Raw genomic sequence first — 24,512 nt, forward strand, 5'->3', positions numbered from 1 at the left:
ACCACCATGCTAAATCAAACCGCACAACAATAAAACCTCATTGGTTGTTATACAGAATTTCTGCAGTAGTAAAATAGAAATTTATAACTATGATATAATATTTAATGTTAGAATATATGAACAGTGATCCAGAATAACGCATTTAAAAGGAAAACCTAGATGGAACTATTTTCTGTTCTGCCTTATTGCGTCACTCCAGTGACGCAGCACCACAACAAAAGCGGCCATCTTTGCCAACAGGAAGCAGAGGAAAAAGAAGTGGGAGTCTGACCAAAAACACTTAGAGTTTTACCTGTCAAAATGAAGTGGGAATACAAGGACGAGCATCCTTTCGAGAAGCGGAGAGCCGAGGGAGAGAAGATCAGGAACAAATACCCCGACAGAGTTCCGGTAAGCTCTATTTTTGTGTCAAGGTCTTCAGAGATATTTTGGTGACCGATCCTCCAGTTGTGACCAGCTGCCATTTTTGTGTTGCAGTGTTTGTTGACGTGTCCTTTTGTTTTTCACCTCGATCGTCCTTTGCAAACTTCTCTGAATCCATTTATAAATGTCAGACATAGGCTTTTACGCAGAATAGAGGCAAAACGGGAGAATATGTGTCGCGTATTCGCGGGAAAAATATTGCAGTATGTGACGTAACTTGTTTTGTTTACGTTGTTGTTCTAGCTAAGTATGGCAGATTTTTGCAGCGGTTTTTAGGGCATGTAACGTTATACCAATACCAAGATATCTTTGTGCACCAGATTGATCATGTTTTATGGTTGATTTCTTGATATTCCTTCAAATTAAAGCATTTAAGGGGTGTGTTGTGTTCTATTTCTGGCTATCAGAACTGGGCCTATCCCTTTTCACAGGGCAGGCCTTGTCCTTTGTTTATTTGCTAACTGATGCTCCAAATCTTGCAGTGCTTTGTTGTTTCACTAATTAACGATCAGGTCACAGCGTCCCTGCTCTCTATGTTGGATGAATATTGTGTTTCATTCAATCAAGGTATCCATTCTGTAGTTGTTGCTATAAATACCATCCCACAGTGACTGTCATCCAATCAACATACATGTACTACATACACAAGTTTAAACCTTAGCATCAAATTGGACTGTTCCAAAAATGTAGAAGGGGTTGAATAGATCATCACAACCATATTTTTTATGCCCCCATCCCCATCTGATCCAGATTTCTTTTCTACGACCTCCTTTCCTATCTGATCCAAATTTCTTTTAGTTTTACCCAACCCCTCCGATGATTCAGATTTTTTTTGAAGGCTTTGTCCAAAATTATCCAACCTCACGACCCCTGTCCATCTTTATTTTTGGAACAGCCCAATAGGTTATTACAATAATTGATCCACAAAAATGCTGACATCATCTTATTTGCATATTTATCAAAGGTGGCAATAAATGTTAAAATAACAAAAGTACAAAGCATCACATTGCTTTGGGTGGGAAAACTGGACTAGATCATGATTGTGGTATTGTTCATGTGATTGTGAAGATGACCTTTCTGTCCCCACTTGTTTATTGGCTAACCAGTGTAACCACATTTGGGTGTAACACCAACCTCACAGACACAGTGCTGACTATTAGTGCCTACAATTTTAACCTGCAAGTTATGAAGTTAAAACTCTGCATTTCTGCCTTACAGTAATTGTTTAAAGCTATTTGATGATAATTCTAATTTCTAAATGATAAAACCATAAGTGGTCCTTTACAGTAAATATAGTTCAAGGGAATAACACTTCTTTAATACATGAACACATCTGAAATTGGTAAGACTAAACTAGAGTTATTCTTGTTCTTTTCTTCATTTCTGGGCTGCCATAATCAAGATTATCTTCAAAATGGTCCAGATTGGACAGTTTATTTTGTCGGAGAGTATTAGTTTCGTTTCGTCGAGTGTCTATGATTCACTAATACGACAAACAAGATTTCACACTACGCTTGTTGTGCATCATGTGGTGGTGACTTGAATGTAGCGTGACCATTGGGTGCCTTACTGGCCTTCTGCAAATATCCAGAGTTTGTTCTTACTCTGTTTGTTTTGGGTGTTGGTCACTGATAAGGATCACAACATGGTGTTATTCAAAGGAATAGATTCTAAAATGTAAGCTGTAACAGTATTAAAGGTTCTTGATTTTATTTGTATCATCACTATGATGTAAGGAGAAGGTTTTGATGTATGATGTCTTGTGTTATTTTGAAGCACAGTACAAGCTTATGTTGCAAGAAAACTACTTTTTCTGTGTCATTATGGGATCTAGTAAAACCACATTATTTCCCCTCCCTTGGGACAACATTGACAGATTGTAGGTACCTTCCCTTCCAAACAAAAGATCATTCCACAAGAAAGCCTGCAGGGTAGGTTACAGTTTACTTCACCGTGAGGGTTTACAGTGAACGATGTTGGACCATTTGGTACTTGTAGAATGCATGAATGGGACTGCTATCAAGGACCAGTAAAAACCTTTCAGATGCCTTCCATAGTTCTTAGTGTGAGACCACACCCTGGCATATTAGAACTAGCCTCTAAACCACCCATCTAGCTCTAGTAGTCACCCCTCTTTAGATAGAGACACTAGAACTAAGTAGAAGACAGTATAGCAATGTATTTTGTTTGGGCCAATTTGTATCCACTCTGTCTTTGGTTATGCTGCTTATTTTGATGGCCAGTAGGTTCAGTCTACATGTATTATTCATTTATTGTACTATGTTGTACATGTAGAACTTACCTAATAAACTAATGACACCTATATTTGACCTAATGACCTGCCATTGTTCCATCTGTTGTTCCAGGTGATTGTAGAAAAAGCCCCCAAGGCTCGCATCGGAGACCTGGATAAGAAGAAGTACCTGGTTCCTTCAGATCTCACAGGTAAGCTTTAAGGAAACAAGTTTCCTTTCACCATGTCTTTTGTTAGATATATTATAACTCAAAGGTCAAATCATGCAAGGTCAAGGAAAAATACTCAGTGTAACATTCAAACTGCATATGATATATTTGCATGAAAGCACAGTGCCTGATTGGATTTGGTATGTGATGTTCAAACATTAGATAATTGTTTGCAGTTGGTCGGGCCTTTATTGATTCTATACGTCTGCTGTTTGTTCTTCAGTTGGTCAGTTCTACTTCTTGATTCGGAAGCGGATCCACCTGCGTCCAGAAGACGCACTCTTCTTCTTTGTGAACAATGTCATTCCCCCCACCAGTGCGACCATGGGCTCCTTGTACCAGGTAAGGGAGACATGCCTTCAGATTTACATAGTTGCATTGTATTTCAGCCCTAAGGAAGTGATTTCAATTGTTATTATGGGCTTGTTTACATGTACAGTGTGTGTGTATACATCTGTCAGTGTGCATGCACATGTGAACATGTATATGTGTGAATTTGTATACGAGTGCGTATTCACGATTCTGTCATTGTATGCATGTGTGCACTTGTTTTTTATTCATTAGCTTACAGAATACAGCATTGCCATACATTTACAGTGTGTGTGCATGTTTGTGTTTGTGTTGGATTCCCAACATACATACAATGCAATGCATCACTCCCCAGTGTTCCTATTTGAAGTTTGCTATCTCTGACCGCCGTGTTGTTTTATTATCTATTCCAGGAGCATCACGAGGAGGATTTCTTCCTGTACATAGCCTACAGCGATGAGAGTGTTTACGGCATGTAGGCAGCCGCCCCTCAAGTCACTCTTAAGACACACGCTAAGCAGGGCTTACCACTGCTTAAGAACATTAGCATAATAACACCATCTTCTTTAAGAAATTCTCTAGGTGTAATATAAGAAAATCGAGCTATAAAAAATCTTGAGAAATTTGCCGCGTCGTAGAGAGATATTTGCTGGATTTGTGTATGACTCTGAGAACGGCTGAAGTTTTTTTTTGCTGAATATGTATCTGGTTTTACATAACACTTTCCCTTGTATAAAACTTGTGTTTCCGCTTTGTTTAATCGTGTAGATCAAAAAAATAAAAAGAGTGGAGTAGAGAAAAATGAGAAAAGGGCAGTTTGTTATTTGAGTATGAGAATTGTATTTGGTTTTAGTTTTAATTGGGGACTGCATTGTAGTTTTGTCATAAAACTGAACTTGCTGGAGCACGGATGCTTTGGTGAACAAGGGTTAATCTTGGTATTTGTAGGTAAACATATTTATGAACCAGTAAATAAACTTTTATGTAATATGCATTACCCATTTCTGTAATAGTAATATCTGGGAGGGCACTTCAATTTTTTTCATTCAGTAAACCTCAAGTTGACAGTTTATGCTCACAAACGATTTGAATACCTGCTTTTGCCTCTGATTCTGTTGAGTTGCAGTATAAACTCTCTTATTACAATATTTTATTGTTATAATAACTTAAATAAAACACAGAAGGGTGTAAAGGACACTTTGGTGACACGTATCAATAAAATCACGTGTACATAGATGTGGTGTGCTTGTGAGAGGTGCTGTGTTATGTTTAAATTAGTAATGGGTAGAGAATAAAAACACACACACCAGAAGGAAGAACACTATACAGTTTTCACCACAGTTGATGATATTTATATTCTAAAACAGTGGAACCCTGAGTATCTGACCATATATGTACATACAAATGTACTAAAAATGTACATTGATGGCTGTATAGGCAGTGTACAAGAAACATATAACTGATAATTTTTCACCAGTTGGCCAAGCAGAGTTAATGCTAAAAACATTTTGTACTTTACCTTTCCTTCATTCTCTTGGTGGTTAACAGAAAATATTTTTTCTACTATCCACTAAAACAGTTTCTCTGGCAAGGACATATTTTTACTTACAAGTGGGCACTGAAATTTTCATGTACAAAATCTTGATTATTTGCCTCGTATTTCTTAGTCAATTGCTCAATTTTTGTCCCTTTTTCTCAGACATAGGACTGGTCTTCCATATAGATTTCCTGTTAACTGGCCAAAATTCATGATTCACAGTCCTTGTAACAATTCTGTAACAAGTAGCCAACCCAACCCGATCAGAAAATATCACAGTTTTACTTCACATGGCCAAGGAATAAGGCAAAGGAACTACCAGTAGTACACACTTTCTTAAATTTCTTCACCAATTTTACATGTACATAAAACATTTTGCAAAGTCATTTTTGCATTAAATAGAAAATTCACTGACAAACCTGAATATATACAACTAAAATACTTGTTATAATCATCACATTGATAGTTTACAATCAACAATAATACTAGTAATTGGTTTAAAACTTTTAAATAAAAAACACCTGAAATATACATAATACAGTCCTCTGGTACACTAGGTAGTTCAAAATTTGACACCATTTGCTACATAAATTGGCAAGACAAATAATATGGTTTCACAAACAAATCTTTCTATCTGTATTATCATAGATTTTCAGTTAAATCTTGAGTAAGCTTTAGAACCTGCACTCTGATTACATTGAGAAGTCTTCAAATTTTCACTCCTATTACAGGTTAAGTACTGTTTGTCTCTCAATGTGAGAAGTTTTAAAACCTTACAATTCTCTTATACAACTCTAACTTACTCTAAACGATTCAGTGGAATGGACTACAAAATGTTTAAAGTTTTTGCAACAAGCTTTTAGGACGGTTACAAGTATTGCCTCTGCAAGAATAGGGGTGCCTAGTAAGAATTCAAACAGACTTTTCAGACTTTGTGAACCATCCTGTTACAGTACTTTTGAGAACAACCCTTACCAAATTGCTGGACCACTGCATTGTTATGTGCTGGTTTAGTGACTTAGCAAAGTTGCTTCCCAGTACTACATTGTATTCACTGCCAGTAAAAAATCTGTAGAATACTCACAGGCAACCCTGAAAAAAAAAGGTTTGACTGGCCCCACCACACCACAATATATAGTTGCAGCACCCTGGCAAGTTCATTAATGTATACAAAAATACCTATACTGGTAGACACTTTTAGGAGTCAGCTCTTTCTCTACTCGACTTGGTGTAATCATCTGATATGGAAATGCCACAAGACTGGATCACATCCAACTTGCAAACCTGCCACGATGCTGAAGCCAAGGCCTGATGTGAACAGGAAGGATTTCATTGAATCTGATTAGAGTATGATGAAGATGATTCAATGTGTTCTACAGCTCTGAGTTGTTGAAAAAGCCTCTGGCTGCAGTCAGTCTTCCTTCATTTCGTTCCACCCTGTCTTCTTCCCCACAAGCAATCTAAGCTCTCAGTCTCAGCGTTTCTGCGAAAACCTTAGATTTCCTGATCCTTTGTTTTGTACAGTGTGGACTTGATGAAACTTTTAGTTGTGTCGTTAAAGAGGTTCATCAGTCACGTAGTATTAACAGTTAGTAGAAATTTTTCGATCAGTAACTGTATTTTTGTAAGAATTCGTAAGGTACGTAATCTACCTTACAAAAATACAGTCACTGATCGAAGAATTTCTACTAACTTGTAGTTGTGTGTTCTCAGTACGTGGAGTTATCTAGGTCCTCCTCTGTCCCAGGTGAGTAGTTCATCTGACTCAGGTAACTGTTTAAGATGGGTGAGGAGTGGTGGTAAGGTGTGCCCAGGTCAGGCTGCCCATCTAAGATGTGTGAGCTGAGAGATGTGCCCAGACCACTGCTGGGGCGCGCCGAGACAAACTCTGAGTCCAACGACTGGGGAATGGACGTCAGGGATCTGGTGATGGCCTGGAAGAAACATTTTGAAAATCATTTCAATCAAGTAATAAATGCTTTTGTGAATGTTGACATATTTCTATTATCTGAGTGTTAATTTCTTTTTGTTTTGTTGTTAGGTTGGTTGAAAAGAAAAGAAAGAGCTTTTATTCTGAATACAGATTTAGTGTATATATAAGTTGGGAATGTAAAAGGCAGTGGAAGGGGAGGGATGTGCTATGCTTTTCAATACCCGCTGCCTCTACAGGTGGTCCTTCACATGGTCTAGCCCAACAAAATGGTGCTCTGTTTATTCTTACTCAAACACATTCATTATTGATTATTTATTACATGGTGTGACCAGCCCCTCCAACTCTGCCCTGCTACTTGCTACATAATGTGAGCCAACACCACAGACTGTCTGCTATAGCACCAGTTAAAATGGCAACAGCCTTCTGATCCCGGTCATTGACCTTGTTTGTTTGGGATGGAAGAAGAAGAAAAAGAGTAAAAAACAATATGATTTCCTCCTGCGAAGGTAAACATGACAAACCTCTCTCTGTTTCTCTATCCTGTAGTCGCGCACCAGTCTGTCCAGTCTGTCCTTCTGTCTGTTCAGGTTGTCCAGTCTCTCCTGCATCTGGGAGTTCTCCTGCTCCAGGAACCGACACCGGTACTCTGTCGATGACACAGTCCTCTTCATGTCACGTACACTTTCATCTGCCTCTGTCAATCTGAAAGGAAAAGAGGGAACAAATGAATGAATGGACAAAAAGAAGTAGCAGCCCACATTGCTGGTCTAGCGGTATTCCGTTGAAGACACTGTTCGTTTCATGTTATATACACTTTCATCTGCCTCTGTCAATTTGAAACAAAAGTCAACAATATATTAAGGTTAATCTAAAGACAGAGAGAAGGAACACACTCGTCTGGTGAATGGATATGTGAGTTCTCTTGCTCATGATTCTGAAAGGAGATGTTAACCTTGATACACACAGCTTGAAGAAGTAAAATATGTTATACCTGAGATTCCAGCTTTCCTCCTTCCGTCTTCCGTTTACATCTTGACGGCTTGCTAAATTTTTTTTTTCATTCAAAATATTGGCATAGCAACAATTTAAAAAATATCCCCCTTTCTTGTCTCCACACATACCTGGTTAACAAGTCTCTCTTGTCCTGCAGGAGTTTCTTGTGGTCAGCGTCCAGACTTTTCTTCCAGTCCAGTTCCCTCTGTAGCTGGGACTTCACTCTGCTCAGCTCCTCCTCTGTCGAGTGGACCGCTTCTTCTCTCATCCCCTTCTCTCGCTGGATAATGTCCCTTAAACAAAAAAAAAAAAACATACAAACATCAGTCGGTTATATCTGGTATAGACTGGACTACTTCTTCTCATATCCCTTTCTCTCATCGGAGAATGCCCCTTCAACAAACAAAACAAACGTCAGTGGGAGATTTACTTTCCAACTTCTTACAGTTTTCTTCTGATATACACTGTTACTTCTTTTGCTGTATGATTGTCTTTTAGATTCTTTTTCTGGCAAAATCAACCCAAACTGAGACTGAGAGATTTAACCTTTTTTATCACCAAACTGCAATGTAAAAAAGTGACATTTCAAAGAAACTAATTTAAAATTGAATGATTATCAGAAAACCATGATTGCGTTCCTTTGCTGACTTTTTTCAGCTTCTTCTTAAGATGTCAAAATTACAAGACATTGAGAGAAAATATATCTCAGATTCCATGGCCTTACTTTGCCCTGTTAATCTTGTTCTTGTACTTGAGCTTCCTCTGGTCGTATCTCCTGATCTGCAGGTCAAGTTTACTGGTGGCCTCCACGAGCTGCCGCTGCAGGGTCTCCACCTCCTGCTGCAGGGTCTGCACCTGACGCAGCATCGCCTGTTTACCCAGCTCAGACAGCTGGTGCTGCAGTAAACAAACAAACAAGTAAACAAGCAGGGTCTAGAGAGCAAAACGTTGTGTGCAAGTGTACATGCAGCTATCCATTGTAATGTGATGGTTGACCAAGTGCACTCTTTTAATTTGTGTATAATACAAGGACATGGTGAATTTTATGACTGTATTACAGTATTAGAGAACCATAGTAGGACCATCAGTTTGAAGTGTTTTATGATTTCTACTCACTTTTCCTGAAGACTGTTGTGAAATGCATGGAATGATTGTAGAGGCAGAAAAGATAAATATTAACTTTGCATTAAAAAAAACTAGTACCCAGATCCAGATCTAGATTCAACTCCTTCTCAAATTGAAACTATTCTTCCTCAGGCTTAGGCCAAACCACAAGGAAAGCATATCACAATTCATAACATAACAGGACAAAACAGTCTACCTGGCAAAAACATAACTGTTACAGTAACATTCTAAAGACTGTAAAAGTTTGCCATGCCTGCAAAAAAAATAGCTCATTTTTTCCTGTCATGACCTTGACCTAACATTTACATGACCTTGACCTGGTACATGAATGACCTTGACCTGACATAAGAACGACCTTGACCCACCATGTCTGCCACAGACTTGTTCTCCTCGTCCACTGACATGACCTTGTGCTGCAGTTTAGAGTTGGTGACCTTCAGCCTCGCTTCCATGTCCCTCAGCTGACCCAGCTCCTGCCGCGCGCTCTCCAGCTGCTGGTCTGTCCGCACCCTGTTGCCATAGCAACATAAATAACAATTTCATCAATGTTACAGCAGCTATGGCTATGGCTTAAAAGCCTGCCACACGTACAATGTACATGTACCTTTCCCATGCCACTGTGACCTATCTTTCTACACAAATTTAATAGAATTTCAGTTACATGTAGATTTAGTCAAATTTGACCCCTAGACATGCCCCAAACACTGCTGAGCAACTACTACAGACAAAAAAGTGCTTTTCCGACCTGTCCATCTTCTCTTCTTGAAGCTGTCTCCTCAGGGCTGAAAGGTCGTTGTTCTTCCTCTCCAGTTCGTCCTTGGACCTCCTGGCCTCCTCCGCCACTCTCTGCAGTTTATACTGAGCTTCCTTCACCTGTCAATCAAACTGTGGGGTTAGCCAGGAACCCCTGTCATATTTAAACACTGTCAGCCTAATCATATCAGGACTCAATCCAACACAAAGAATGGTTTTCTGTGTTGATGTCACACCTCGCACTTCAGAGAAGCCACGTGACAAGCCTCACTGGGTGACTATCTACTGAGGAAGGATTCAGAGAGGGAAGCTCTAGGTGAGAAAAATTCTTTGTCTTGGAACAAAAGTTTTAACTTTGAACACTAACCTGTCTCTCAGCCTCCTCAGCTCGAGTTCTAGCTGTCTCCATGTTCTCCCTGTTGCTGCCCTGTCTGCTCTTGTACTGGAGAAAATGACATACAACAGGCAGGCAGTTTAGTTTATCAGGCAGGCTTCAAGGGTACAACCAACTTACATTAATCCTGGAATTGTTTCAAAGATCTAGAGATTTTTTTCCAAAGAATCTTGAGATTTTTTCCAAACAGTCGTGATATTTTCAAAATTCAGGGTTTTTTTTTTTACAAAATTTGAGATGTTTTCACAAAACCTTGTGATTTAAAAAAATTGTTGAGATTTTCTAAAACAAATTTTTCTGATGATGTTCTCACCATGTCTAACTGCTGCTTGAGTTGGTCCCTCTCTGACTCTGCACGTGAAGATCTCTCCAAACCCTCCTTCATCTGTCCCCAGACCTGTTCATGAACAGACAGTACTCATCACTTTATCACAAAATAAGGCTAGCATAAAAATGCATCCATGACAGTGGACAGTGTTAAGTCCTTTCCTTCAATAGAATTACAAATTATGACCCAAGTCAACAAATTTGTTACAATATTATTGACTCTTTTTTGCTGTTATTTATACAATGTATGAGAAGAATTCTATGGAGGGTTATTACTTAATTCAAGAAGTGATATGACTTGTGGAATTATGAACAATGTGAATTAGTGGCAAAGGCAACACAAAGTTCATTTTTATGAATGACATCGTAATGTGTCTGATGTAAATCAGGGAATGTGACGGAAAATTTCACAATAACAGCGGTGCAACACCAATTTGTAAAAACTCGCATATTCTAAGCCAAGCACACTGGATACTCCTTATAATTACATGTAAATGTACATTGTACCTCTTCTCAAAAAGTTCACTGTGTTCTTTTACATACATTTGACACCTAAGACTAATAGCCCATTTACTATATAGGGCACATCCCTGTCCAAAATAACAAAAAACTGACCACAATCAAATGTGACTTTACAATATTTCTGTAACAGTTGTAGATGTCATTCATAAATTTAAGACCAACTTTGCACAGCCTTGCAGACGTGATCACTGGTTAACTTTAATATCATTAACTGATGGTTAATATTAACAACTCACCACACACAAGAGAAGAGAGATCCATGGAGATGTGGGTTGTGTTATATGGGGATGGAGAGGACATGTGGGGTGGAGGGAAGGCAAGAGGACATAAAATAACATGAAATGTTGTATCATGGTGATACTAAATCTTATGTAAAATAATGCTTTACCATGCAGTAGTAGTCAGTTAGCAACAATGCCAGAATTTGTAGTGTTCAATTTTGGCAAGCAGTTAATACATAGTATTTACCACAATATTTAATAAACTTTACTTTCTTGTTTACTTTCTTGAGTTTTAAAATTCTCAACAAATATAATGGCAAACAATTTTTCCTGAATAGAATTTTTTAAATTTGCCTAATAGAGAAACATTTTAAATTTTTGTAATGAGAATATTAGAGCCCTGAAGACACAGCCTGCCTGAACACCCCAACTACTATGCCCCAACCGGATAAGATGGCTACCAGGCTATGAGAGTCTTGTAAGGACCTCCCCTTAAGTTCCACCTAAATTTACCTTTGTGACCTCCTGTTCCAGCATGTTGTTCCTGTCCTCAGTGTCCTGTCTCAGACGTTTCTCTGCCTCCAGTTTAGCCTGAAGTGAGGAGGTGTCAGACTGAACCCTGCCTGCCTGAACATGGGCACTCTGCAGCTCCTGGGGACAGAAACCATTGCTTTCAGTTTCCGTCAATTGTTACATCTGGTAGGTAAAATTACTGGTGAACAACCAAGCTACAGTGCAATGTAGAACCAGTCGGTATTGCCCTGAGGAAGGTTTTAACTTTAAACAAGAGAGCTACATGCTGTATCTTAAGTATAAATAATAGGCATTTTCCTTTGGATAACATATAAGTTTATACTAGACAAGTCTATCAATAATGTAAATCAATCATATTTCCTGATATTTCATATTTCATGAACATGTAATGAAAAAACTATGTACAGTAAAAAAATGCAACAGTGACTAAATTTGAAAATAATTGTCATACCTCAGTGTATGTTGATTAAAAGTTGATACAGTTTCCAAAACTGTAATGTGTCAATAAATCTATTTTATTCTTGGTATAAAGCTGAATTCTCGATTCAATGAATTTTCTTTTTATCCCAAAGATGATTGATTGATTCATTGATAGATCGATTGATTGATTGATGGATGGATGGATCGATTGATTGATTGATTGATTGATTGATTGATTGATTGATTGATTGATTGATTGATTGATATAAAACAAACCTGGTTCTTATTGTCCAGCTGACTCCTGAGAGACGCACACCTTGACTCAGCCTCCTCCAGCTGTGACTGTACGGAGCTGGTCTCCAGTTTGGACCGGCTCTTCTCCCTCTCCAACTGGGACTGAAGGTCAGCGACTTCAGACTCCAGATGGGACTGCATAATGTAAAGAAGTGTTTAAGTTACAGTAACTGTAAATCTTGAATTGTTCACAGTGCCTTTATTTTTACAGTGACCTATTCACTGAGTTGAAGTGTAGCCATTGAGTGTAGTTGTAGTGACATTACTCAGGACTATAGCTACAGTAACTACACTTACTCTAAAGTATCACTTGATGCACTTCTTAAATACAGGAATAAAAGACTTGGCTGTAATACAAGGATTGGTTGCTTCAATAATTAATGAATGCTACAACTTTTATGGTCTCTACTTTGAAATTTCAGGCACCTTGCTATTTTTAATGCTCTCCAAAGATGTCACAACCCATAAAATCACTTGCTGCATGTGGCCTTGATGAAACAACAAACAGAAGATACGTGTACACACCAGTTTGTCCCGTGTTTCGTCCCTCTGCTCCAGTAGCTGTCCGCTCAGACGGCTGACCTGGTCCCGTAGGTTTGCCGTCTCCCGCCGAGCGTTACCCGCCCGCTCTGTCGCCTCCTCTAGCTGTGTGGACAGGTCTGCACAGGGACAGGGACACAGACATACATGATGTACATGTAGAAAAGTATGAACTGGTCGACATACATGTTTTACTATAATTCTACAAAATTTAATATCTCTCCAGAAAAGAACAAGAAATAGTCATGGCTTCACGTATCACCATTACCAACCCAGGATTACAGTGTAACAGTTCAATCAAAAGATGTCACTTAGAACTACCATACAGTGGTACCAACTACTGCTTGCAGCTACATTGTTGTAGATTGATTTAGTGCCACCTGTAACCACCTGTTACAATGTTACACCTGTGTCACCTGTAACCTCCTGTTACAATGTGCCACATCTAACCACCTGTTACAGGGTTACACTTGATACATGTAACCACCTGTTACAGTGTTACACCTGTGTCACATGTAACCACCTGTTACAATATTACACCTGTGCCACCTGCAACGACCTGTTACAATGTGCCACCTGTAACAACCTGTTACAGTGTTACACCTGTGCCACATGTAACCACCTCTTACAGTGTTACACTTGCTACATGTAATACATGTAATCCACCTGTTACAGTGGTGCACCTGTCACAAGTAACCACCTGTTACAGTGTTACACATGTGCCACCTGTGACCACCTGTTACAATGTTACACTTGCTACATGTAATCCACCTGTTACAGGGGTACACCTGTCACCAGTAACCACCTGTTACAGTGTTACACTTTTGCCACCTGTGACCACCTGTTACAATGGTGCACCTGTCACCTGTAACCACCTGTAACAGTGATACACTTGTCACATGTAACCACCTGTTACAGTGTTACACTTGTCACATGTAACCACCTGTTACAATGTTATACCTTCACATGTCACCTGAAACCACCTGTTACAGCCTTACAGTGTTCCCACACCTGTCACAAGTAACTCACCTGCATTGACATTTTTCTGCAGTTGCACTGTGTCCCTGAGGTCATCACATGACTGCTCTGAACTGGCAAGCTGCAACAGACACAATACCAGGTTTATCAGAATTCAATAATCATCAATAATATGTCCTTTTACTGTAAACAGCAACCATTTCCAGCACAATAAACTTCACTTTGTGCGGCACAACCATCTGATAACCATACATCAACAAAGTACTGCATGTTGGGGTAAAATTCTGTATGGGGACTAATTTTAAAAGCCTTCTTTGACAAAAATGTATAGTATGCAACATAATGATCATAATCATCAACAATATTAAGTACAAACCTTTTCCTCCAGATGCTTGTTTGTATCCTCCAGTAGCTGACTGGTCCTTTTCAGACCCTCCCTCTCTGTCTCCATACCCTGTAGTCTGGCTGAGAGCTCCGACACCTGGACAAAATAACAGAAAGTTTGAATCTTAGTTACTGTAGAGAACAAATTAACGACCATTAGGTTCAGTGTAAATACAAAAAAGAATACAAATCCTAAGTATCCATACAAGAAAACAAAGGCACTGAAATACCAAAACCTTTACCTTAAGTTTACAATTATAATATATAACTTAGATCCTACTACAACTGAAGTATTATACTGGTGGACAAACACCAAAAACAGACCATGAAAAATTCAATATGTTCTAATCATAAAATGTAGAATGAATGAGGATAAAGCAAATTGCAAAACTTCATAAATTCAAAGGATCAAAAAACAAAGGCGTCCCTGGCCCACCCACACTGCCAAGAGCTGGACTCACAATGTAAGTTTTTCTCTCACAGTTAACAACTCCAGAAATAAACAACATTCCTGCCAAAACAATGCTGTTCTACCTGTTTGTTTAACTGTAAACACTTTCTCATAGTGTGTTACTGTACACAGAAGTGATGACTACAAGACTTAGTAAACAGTACTTAGTACATATCCTGAAAAGCAAATTAACTGTCTAAGGCCATTTTGGGTTGAAATATTAACCCTAGCCTTCTGTGGAAAAGTTTCAGAATTCACCCCTAACTGTTCATGCCTAAAAATGAAATTTTAAGGCAAACAATTATGTTAAAATCTATCAAAATTATAAATTAAACCTAAAATCAATTTTTGATTTACAACTAAATTTATGATCACGATGTTGATTCTTGGTAATCAAAATCCCATTAATTTGTTTCGGAATCCATGAACAACATTAGATTGCAGAAGTTGAAAGGTGAAAGGTTATGAGTTGAAGGTGACTGCTGGTTGTCTAGCACGTCAGCAGAACGTACTGCACCTGCGCGAAACCCGTAATGTATTGTACATAGCATTTTGGCAGAATGTCTCATATAAGGTTGTATTCGCTCATATAAGGTTAGCATTTCGACAGTAGTTTCCAAATTTTGTTTCGAACGAAATATCCTCTGCAACAGGAAAAATTCTGATGCAACGTTGACCAAAAACCCAACGAAAAACACGAAAATGCGGAGTTCTGCGCAGGCGCAGTACGTTCTGCCGACGTGCTTGCTTGTCTGACCTTGTCTCCCTGGTCATGTGACTTGTGTTGGATGTGTAGCAGTTCTTTCTCCCGATTGGCTGCCTCCAGGGCCAGCTGAGCTTCTCTCGTCTCCTTCTTCTGTTTCTCCACTTTGCTCTGCAGCTCCTGAAGTTACGGAAAAAAATCAATAAAATTTCAATCCAATTTACTAAAATTGATAACATTAGTCCTGCCCCCTGTACTGTAAATTGTGAAATATTTGTGACGTTTTTTTTTACAGCAATGCACCACAGAAAATTTGCATTATGGTTATTTCAACTAAAAATTTGCATTATGGTTATTTCAACTAAAAAAAACAACAACAGAAAACCCCTTTCCCTCCACCAGGAAAATAAGGTACGAAAATCTTTTAATTTACATCATTGCAAAATTAGGATCAGATAAAACTACTGAACATTAACTGTCAAGTCACATGTCAGAGCATTTCAAGGTGATTTGAACCATTTTCTCCTGCTGAAACTGTGACTTGAGATCGTCCAAGTCTCTCTGCAGCTGTTGTCTGTGTTTGGACTCCTCGTAAGTCTTCTCCTGTAGTAATGTCTTCTCTGTCTCTAAGGAGTTCACCTGAAGTTAAGACAGTAAAATATGAGTCACTCTTCTCTTGTTGCAGCATCTTTTCTGTCTCTTAGATCACCTTCAAGGAGAGTAACAACAGTTACTTTAAAATACATTTAAACAATATAGCATTTAGACTGATGGTTTTATTTCATTTCTGAGACAATGTGGCTCATTCATTCATTCCTTCACTCCTCCCCTCTTCATTCATCCCTCCCAGTCACCTCCTTCCAGACTGTGCAGCTTCTTCAGCTGTGCCTGTTTCTGACACCCGAGTGATCATCTCTGAACTCATTCTTTCATCCCTTCATTTACTCACTCCCTTATTCACTCCTTCACACGCTCCTTCATTCACTCCGTCTCACCTCCTGTCGACTGTGTAACCTCTCCAGCTGCACCTTTTTCCAACACATGTGGACTAATCTTACAAATCATTCACTCCCTCATTCCTTCATTCCCTCCTTCACTCATTCCCTCCTTCTGACCTCCTCCTGTAGACTGTGCATCCTCTCCAGCTGCAGCTGTGTTTCTGACACCTGTGCGCTCATCTCTCAACTCATTCATTCACTCCCTCATTCCCTCCTTCTCACCTCCTCCTGTAGACTGTGCATCCTCTCCAGCTGCAGCTGTGTCTCTGACACCTGTGTACTCATCTCTCAACTCATTCATTCACTCCCTCATTGCCTCCCTCTGACCTCCTCCTGTAGACTGTGCATCCTCTCCAGCTGCAGCTGTGTTTCTGACACCTGTGCACTCATCTCTCAACTCATTCATTCACTCATTCATTCACTCATTCATTCACTCCCTCCTTCCCTCCCTCTGACCTCCTCCTGTAGACTGTGCATCCTCTCCAGCTGCAGCTGTGTTTCTGACACCTGTGCGCTCATCTCGCGGCTGCGTGTGCGTTCCCTCTGCAGGTCCCCGCGGGTGTCCTGTAGCTGCCGCTGCAGGTGCTCCTTCTCACTCTGCAGCTCGGATATCTGGATGTTCAGCCTGGGGAAAAACAGGACAATCAGAGATGGCAGACTTCACACCCTTTACTATTCCACTAGCTGTGCACTTGGGGTGCATTGCAATGCTACATTGTGTATACATTTGTACAGGTATTGGGAATCATGTACACACACTCAGCCATGCCAAAAGCAATTACCTTAAAACACAAAACTAGTCCAACTGAAAGATGTTCAAAGGATATAATTCTCAAAAATGTAAATTACGGTAATAGCTACATTTTTTTCTAATTTCCATGTTATACAATGGACCTGTCAATTTTCTTGCAGAATTTCAGTATAATAAGCTGTCAATACAACATTTCATCTTTAAGTTATCTTATTTTATAACCAGTTCTCTTAGTCTTCTGCTGGACCCCAGAGTGCTTCCTGAATGTAAAAAAACTCCAGACCTACCTTCTCTGTGCCCCTTCACCAGATGATGCCAAACTCTCCTGTGAGAAACAGTGGATTCTCTGTTTATATTTTACATATTTACTGTCAACAAAACTGTCACACTTCAGGGGTGCTCAATAAGCTTAGTAATGCACAGCAGAAACTTTTATCTACAGTTCTGGGTAGTTTCTGAGCTCAAGTATTTTCACACAATATGGAAAATCATGAATGAAAATATTTCTGATCTTCTGATCAGAAATAAATCTAAATTCTTTACACCTCATAAAAATATTTAAAAGTTTGGGAAAAGCTGCAGGATGCCCAAATTGTTACATATGATAATCATCTTTTCCTTCCATCAGGTTCAACCAACCATGCAAAAAGTTTGTACAAATGTCAATCTATAATTTCGCATTTTTTCTATGGACAAGCAATAATTACCAAGAAAAATATGACTTTACCTGAAAGGGGGGAGAATCAGTTTTGATAATTTTTTTTCTATCGATATTAAAGCCTACTTTCATAATGAAAGTACCGGTATATAAACATGTATAAAACTTGTGACAATATCAAGCTCACAATCTTACAATAACTTCTAATTCAGATATAATTTATCGCTGTTGACATACATGTACACATCATTTAGTACATGTACTATATTTACCTTTTGTGTGACAGCCTGTCTCTCTCTCTCTTTCACTGCTTCCAGGTCCTTCTTCGCAAACTCTAGTCTCATCTCCAGGGATCGTTTCTCATCCTCTAATGTCCGACAGGACGCCTGGAACAAGCCATAATTAATACACAGTCGTGACATCAGGATTGGCTTCCCAAACACTGCAGAAATTCCCCCTACCATAGTTAGGAGTAGGTCTGGAGCAAGGTCGGCTGTGGTTGGCTAGTGTTTGGTGAGGTCAGCTATTGTTTGGCTGCACCAGCCAAATGTTTAAAAAACAGGAGCTTCAACCATGTTTGGTTGGTGCTCAGGAGTATATTATGTAGTTCAGAGTGCGTTTTGCAGTCAAGTTCACTTAACTTAACCTAAATTTCATTGGATACGTATAGAAAGGTAGGCATGGCCTAAATCTGGTCAGACTGCTCCCAAACTTCATCCAACCTTGTTTAAAGGTGGTCAGAGGAAGGTTCTGAATGTGTGACAGGTTATTTTTTGTGAAAGTACTTCAAGATTTCTGGCCGTACCTGTGAGTCGCTGAGTTCTTTCTTGCTCTTGTCCAGCTGTTGTTTGAGGCTGTGTGTGTTCTGGTCCAGCGAGGACACCTGTTTGTCCAGTTTGGTCCTGTCTTCTCTCTGTTCAAGCTGTAGTCTTGACACCTGGGGGAAGGGGAAATGGGAAGTTAACCCTTACACAGCTGAGGACATTCTAAGCAGCTTTGGAGCTGAGGGTTAACACAGTACTACTGCTAAGGGTGTTCTCATCCAGGCACTGGGAGGATAACCTCGTGCTTTTGACCTTGAACGGCCAGGACTTTGAGTATAGGACTATGACTCTGTTTTGACGAATAAGACTTTTATGTTTACTGTATGTTGTCTCACTGTATGTCTTGTATAATTTTGCTGGGCCCCCTTGGAAAACAGCTGATACAAGCTGAATTGGGGCTACCCAGCCATCTTGAGATCATAAATAAACCTTTGCACTGCTAATAAAAAGTGTTCTCATTCAGGATGAAGCTGAAGGTTAACCTTCATGTTCCTAAGGTGTTCTCATACAGGATGGAAATGAAGATTGACACGTGTAAGGGTGTTCTCAAACTGGCTGGGAATGGGACGTTAACCCTTACACTACTAAGGGTGTTCTTATCCAGGATGGAAATGAAGATTAACCCTTACACTAAGGGTGTTCTTATCCAGGATGGAATTGAAGGTTGACCCTTTCACTGCTAAGGGTATCTCAACAAACGTCCCTACATGTACCTCTTTCTGCAGTGCATCTCTCTCCTGTTCAACCCGGCTGAACCTGGCCTGTAGCTGGTCCAGATCCTGTTGTAGGTCCTCCCTCGCAGTCTCCAACTCTGCTGTCAGTTTGGCTGCAAGGAAACATTTAATATCTATTTACTGGTTTGGCTGACATTCATGCAGTTAAGGTTGCCTAACCAACATGTAGTATCAGACCAAATGGTTGGTTTTATAAGCAAAAAGCTGATCTGGAAACAACAGTTACTGCATCTAGGCTGTTTATAGGTCGTTTGAAAGACTTTTAGCAAAACATAAATATTTAGCAAAACATAAAAAAGATTGCAGCTTTGACAACGTTGAATAAATCTTTATCAAGAAAAGGAATATCTTAAGTTCAACACACCTGCATCAAGACTGTCTTGGTCCATCTTGAACTCCTGAGACTTAAGAAGCTGACTCCTGGCCAGACCAAGTTCTTCCTCTAACTCATCTTTGGACCTGCTCAGCTCATGTAGCTCATGATCATGAACCTGTGGGAGATGCAGTAATAATGTCAATCAACAGGGGGCACTCATGTATGGACCTACTCAGTTCTGCAGCTCATGGTCATGAAACTGACATGAAATGAACCTGCAATAGTTGCAATTTATATGTAAGTCACTAGGAGGCAATAATGATGTATGAACGGTCTCTTTTTACACACTTTTGAAACCCCCTGAATACTTTTTCAATGCAATAGCACCTAAAATAAAATCATTTTATTTATTCATATTCATATTAATAAATCCAGCCATCCATTCTACCATCCATCCATCAATTCATTTATTCCTTCATTCATCACTCTTTTATTCTCACATTTACTGCAACCCTGTTTATTTTGCAGGTTGCACTTAAAATCACTAAGTTGCATCTCTCTGTACACTTCATCATATAATTATCCTGATCCTATTTTCCCTTCATTTGTAACACTTCTATACACAAGAAGATGTCTTGACCTTGGTGAGGCTCTCCTTGACCCTCATCATGTTCTCTCTCTGCTGTCTCAGCTCCTCCTCGTGGTCAGCCCGCTCCCTCTCCAGCAGCTGTCTCAGCTGGTCCACGTCAGCACTGCTGTTCATCACGTGTGGCTGTCTCTTCTCTGCTGCCGTCTAGGGAACAGCACACACACACAATAGTGCTGCATACCTAAACCTACATTTAGGTTCAGGTTCGGATTCAAGTCCGGAGGTTTAGGGTCAGTTCCGGACTCGTAAGTCCGGACTTAAACCCATGGCATATACAAAATTGCATGTTTGCAACCTTGCAATGTTGTCTGGGTGAAACATAACATGGAGGCCGACACTTGACAATGCTCGATGGCAATGTTTTCTTCATTTTGCAGCAAAGTTTTTGCAATCTACGGAAGGTTTTAGGTGGTTTGGAGAGAAAAGGGGTATGTGAAATGGTCTTTTATGGTAATAAGTCCAGACTCGGTTCTTGACTTTTAGTTTTTTTTGGACTTGAACCTAAACATTCTTACAAGTCCGGATCCAAGTCCAATGAACTGGTATGCAGCACTACATACACACACAGGTAAACATTTAGCAGTGGCAAACTTTATATCCTCACAGGAGGTTAAGTACTGGTCCAGTAGTCTTGCAGCTGGGATTAGGACTTTCTAAACTAGCCCTTTGGTACCTTACAAACTTTAAAGACAAAAGCTGAGAAAGGAAAGAGTTGACTATTGCTGTCAATCATGATTTTTTAAAATCAGTTTTTATATTTGCAATTTTTGCGGTCACTAATCTGTACCGTGATCTGATCATTACCACAAATAAATAATTCGCCGCCTTTCATTTTGCTGCACCTGCCACAAATTAGCCATTTGCTGCTTACCTCGAGTTCATCCATTAGCCTGGCTCTCTCTACCAGCAGGTAGGCCACCTGTTCACTTAGCCCGGACTCAGCCACCTGCTGCAGGCCCTCTTGTTGTAACATCTCTCGTACTTCTGCTATGGCATCTGCAGAAACAAACAAGAGTTAGTCTGGTTCTACAGCCACCTGCTGAAGGCCCTCTTATTCACATCTCTCATACTTAAGCTATGAGGTCTCCAGAAACAAACAAGACTTACATGTAGTAGACTAGCTCTACAGTATTGTTTATGAGAAATGCAATAAAAAAAAACTTACCACACTCTATCTTGCGCTGCTCCAGTTCGTTGCGCAGAATCTCGTTTTCCGCCTCGAACTCGCTGGTGAGCGCCTCTCTCTCCTCAGACAGACTCCGGATGTGCTCCACATAGTTCTCCACCTGAAGACATCAACAGCTGATTCCTTACACCACACCTGTCTGATTTTTAGATTATCTATCAGATTTCAAACTGTTAACTCATGTTAGCTAATGTCAATGAGGAGCCAGTGGTAACTATGAATGATGGCACCCAGCAGGCTACTCAAATTACCACAAAAAGATAGTTATTACATTAAATTTTGCAGTGTCATGATTTGTACTGAAAAGGGCCAGCAAAAACCATGAAAGTAAGCCACTGGTGGGACCATGTCAATATAATGTTGATCAAGATCATGAGAACAGAGTCTGGTGGAAAACTGTGCCTTGGCCTCAATCTTTTGGGACAATTCTCCTTCCCGACATTAAATCTCAACTCCTTAAAACATCAAAAAGACATGTAAATTAAGACATCTCCAGCTCCTACAGAAATTATCCTCATTTAAGACATCTCTAACCTTACAAACACAGCTAAAACCCGCCAAAAACAGTTACTCAAACAACTGTAGTTAAAATCCTTTCAACAGTTCTTTTAAGACATTTTCCACCTTTATCTTAGTTTAGGACATCTGAAATCCTTGAAGACATCTCACCTCCTTCATCTCCTCGGCCTGCTGCAGTTTGAGGTCCTGGATGTCGGCAAGGGCAGACTTCAGGCTGACCTCTGACCTCTGGTACAGGCGCCAGACATGGCGGAGCTTCAGCTCATCGTCCACCTCCGGGTCCAGCCCATCGTCATGGAGACGGCGCCCGATCTCCTCCAGCTCTCCGCTGTCCTAAATAAACAAACAAATAAACATGATGATGAGCCTAATGCTGCATGGAAAGACATATGATATTGTCTATTTACTAAATAATGTTTACCAAAGGAAAGTAATGTAAACTAGATATGTAACGAATAGGTTTTTATCAAATATTAAAGAATCTTTATCAAATAGCTAATCTATAACTAGTATAAGAGCATTTTGTGTTGTGTTTTAATTTAAAGCCTTCCCAATTCAGCCAAATATGGCTGCTTACAGGCTTTGGTGTGTACTTTTTGTAAGAAACAAATAAACCAGTCTCTCTCTCTCTCACTTTCTCAAAGACTGTTTTTGCTCTATTTCCTCTTCTTCCGTTCCAAACAAATAAGGTCAATGATTTCAATGAAGTCAATGAGGTCACCTGCATTAGGCAGGTTTTAAAAAATTGGAGCTGTGCAGGTGTTTCAGATGTCTACCTGCCTGCACCAAACATACACTGGCCCTTGATAAAACCAGCTTTATTTAATGTTAAGTTTGACACTGGGGTGACAGTATGCATGCCCATGGGATTATTGCAACATAAAACAAGTGTATATTAAGAGGATACAGACAGTACTAGTGCAAGTTAACAATGGTGACAAGTGGAACATGTGAATATTCTAAGAACTGCTAGTACTAAATAAATATAATCTAAGCTTAAAATTGGGTTTGACATATCTTTTTTTGTAAGCAACTAAGATGAAATGTCCCACTTTTTTCAGTAATAAGTGAGTTCTGGGAGGTTTATGTTGTAGTTTTCTTTTTCATCAGTATAATGCAATGTACAGTATAGTACAATAAAGAGAACAAGAAATAGCCATGCCTTCAAGTACCAGACTTATCAACCAAGGATTGAGGTGTTGAGAACTATCGTAGGGTGGAAAGGTGGAACTCACTGTCACCTGAAGTACTGAGTAGGGGCAATTGTCATGAGATAGCTTTAAACTTAAAGCTGCGAAGCTGGTGTGTAACATACCAAAAGGCTATACAGATACAGAATGTTTGGAAATTGACGTGATAAAACACAGGTGCAGGTTTGAGTCCCTTGAGATAATGCTTTGTTGTAAGTCGTGCGTTTTGATAGGGGTAAAACAATAGCTGTGAAAACAACTGAATTTTCTAGGAAGGTCACGTAAAGGTCGATTGAAAAAAAATGCAAATTACAGAAGAAACGGTGCAGCTGGCACTGGATCTGTCGTTTGCGAAAATATGTCCGTGAAATTTTTGGAGCGCCGTTAAATTTTAATTTTGTTTCGTCCGCTGAGCTTTGCCATACCTTCTGACAGGTGTAAACTGTCAATTTTACAAACCTGCAAAAATTCAACGGTTAAAACAGGTAAATTCACATTATGTGGTGGTAAAATACGCCCCTTAACACTACATATACACTCATAATTGCTGTATGTACATAAAGATATATATATGCACTTAAGCGGCAACATTGAACTTTCAAATCGAACAGGTGGTCATATTAACATTGCTGGGTACGCTACGCCCCCCTCCCCCTTTCCTAAAAACCAACACTTACCGTGTCCAAAACCACGGGTTTCGCCATGTTGTTGGACGATTTATACTGCTAGAACACTGCTAGGATGTTTCCCTTGTGTTGTGTGGGTTTCCCTCCATGGTTTCTGTCCGTTTTGGCTGCATTTTTGTAGGTTTACATGGTTGTTGTACTAGGTTTTTAGCTGGTCCGGTACACTTTGTTTGGGCGAATCACCTCCAACCACGCGTAGCGTCACAGGTCAAAGGTTAATCATTCCAAATATGCAAACTCTCCATTGTTTAGCTTTGGTAAATATTTTCCTTTTAGTACCAACAATATGTGGATTTATATGTAAAGAGAATCTGCCATTTTTTGTCTAAACTGAACTACTACAGTACCGTACTATTTTCTTAGCCGGCGGATGCATACCATACCATCCGGTCTTGGACCGAACCATGGCGGTTTGTAGGGGGGACCAATTAAGTGAGTACAATTAAAAGTCACATGTCGGATAAGAAAAACGCGAAAAAAAATTGAGAGAAAAATCCAGTACAAAGTAGAAGTTGAAATTAATGTGAAAGGAGCTACAGGCCTACTTACATGTAGATATTGCTTGTCTCACTGAGACACAAACAACTTTATAAATCTTCTGTATCTGTATCTGTATAGCCGGTATAACCGCCTTTCGGCGTAACACACCAGCTTCGCAGGCACGCGGCGCGGCGGCAGCTGGCTATATTACACCGAT

The 24,512-nt window shown here is 39.7% G+C and overlaps 2 protein-coding genes across 2 annotated transcripts; one reads left to right on the plus strand and one right to left on the minus strand.

The window, feature by feature from the left end:
* The first annotated feature begins 183 nt into the window (after positions 1 to 183).
* Positions 184 to 4,427, plus strand: LOC109472711 (gamma-aminobutyric acid receptor-associated protein). The gene is made up of 4 exons (XM_019772564.1): positions 184 to 390; positions 2,790 to 2,868; positions 3,110 to 3,228; positions 3,609 to 4,427. Exons 1-4 carry the CDS (start codon positions 301 to 303, stop codon positions 3,672 to 3,674), a joined length of 354 nt encoding a protein of 117 aa, XP_019628123.1. The 5' UTR covers positions 184 to 300; the 3' UTR covers positions 3,675 to 4,427.
* Positions 4,428 to 6,375: 1,948 nt separating this feature from the next.
* LOC109472559 (myosin heavy chain, non-muscle-like) lies at positions 6,376 to 24,007 on the minus strand. Its single transcript, XM_019772342.1, has 26 exons — positions 23,807 to 24,007; positions 22,090 to 22,272; positions 21,400 to 21,520; positions 21,106 to 21,230; positions 20,226 to 20,378; positions 19,634 to 19,760; positions 19,249 to 19,361; positions 18,517 to 18,648; positions 17,984 to 18,097; positions 17,341 to 17,378; positions 16,759 to 16,927; positions 15,821 to 15,943; positions 15,359 to 15,484; positions 14,143 to 14,247; positions 13,818 to 13,887; positions 12,774 to 12,907; positions 12,231 to 12,383; positions 11,514 to 11,651; positions 10,244 to 10,327; positions 9,904 to 9,978; positions 9,529 to 9,656; positions 9,149 to 9,293; positions 8,383 to 8,555; positions 7,787 to 7,951; positions 7,187 to 7,367; positions 6,376 to 6,666 (listed from the first exon to the last, which is right to left on the minus strand). Exons 1-26 carry the CDS (start codon positions 23,831 to 23,833, stop codon positions 6,442 to 6,444), a joined length of 3,327 nt encoding a protein of 1,108 aa, XP_019627901.1. The 5' UTR covers positions 23,834 to 24,007; the 3' UTR covers positions 6,376 to 6,441.
* Between the last annotated feature and the right edge of the window lie 505 nt (positions 24,008 to 24,512).

The sequence above is a fragment of the Branchiostoma belcheri genome, unplaced genomic scaffold, assembly GCF_001625305.1.
Source record: "Branchiostoma belcheri isolate BF01 breed outbred unplaced genomic scaffold, Haploidv18h27 scaffold28, whole genome shotgun sequence".
NCBI classification, from domain to species: Eukaryota; Metazoa; Chordata; class Leptocardii; order Amphioxiformes; family Branchiostomatidae; genus Branchiostoma; species Branchiostoma belcheri.

Excerpts from the sequence above, each read along its gene's own strand:
- LOC109472559 (XM_019772342.1), bottom strand. The coding sequence starts at position 23,833 with ATGGCGAAACCCGTGGTTTTGGACACG. Across the intron at positions 20,379-21,105 it reads GGCTAATGGATGAACTCGAG|ACGGCAGCAGAGAAGAGACA; the intron begins GTAAGCAGCAAA and ends GCTGTTCCCTAG. Across the intron at positions 12,908-13,817 it reads GCAGAAAAATGTCAATGCAG|ACCTGTCCACACAGCTAGAG; the intron begins GTGAGTTACTTG and ends GTCCCTGTGCAG.
- LOC109472711 (XM_019772564.1), top strand. The coding sequence starts at position 301 with ATGAAGTGGGAATACAAGGACGAGCATCCTTTCGAGAAGCGGAGAGCC. Across the intron at positions 391-2,789 it reads AATACCCCGACAGAGTTCCG|GTGATTGTAGAAAAAGCCCC; the intron begins GTAAGCTCTATT and ends CTGTTGTTCCAG. Across the intron at positions 2,869-3,109 it reads GGTTCCTTCAGATCTCACAG|TTGGTCAGTTCTACTTCTTG; the intron begins GTAAGCTTTAAG and ends TTTGTTCTTCAG.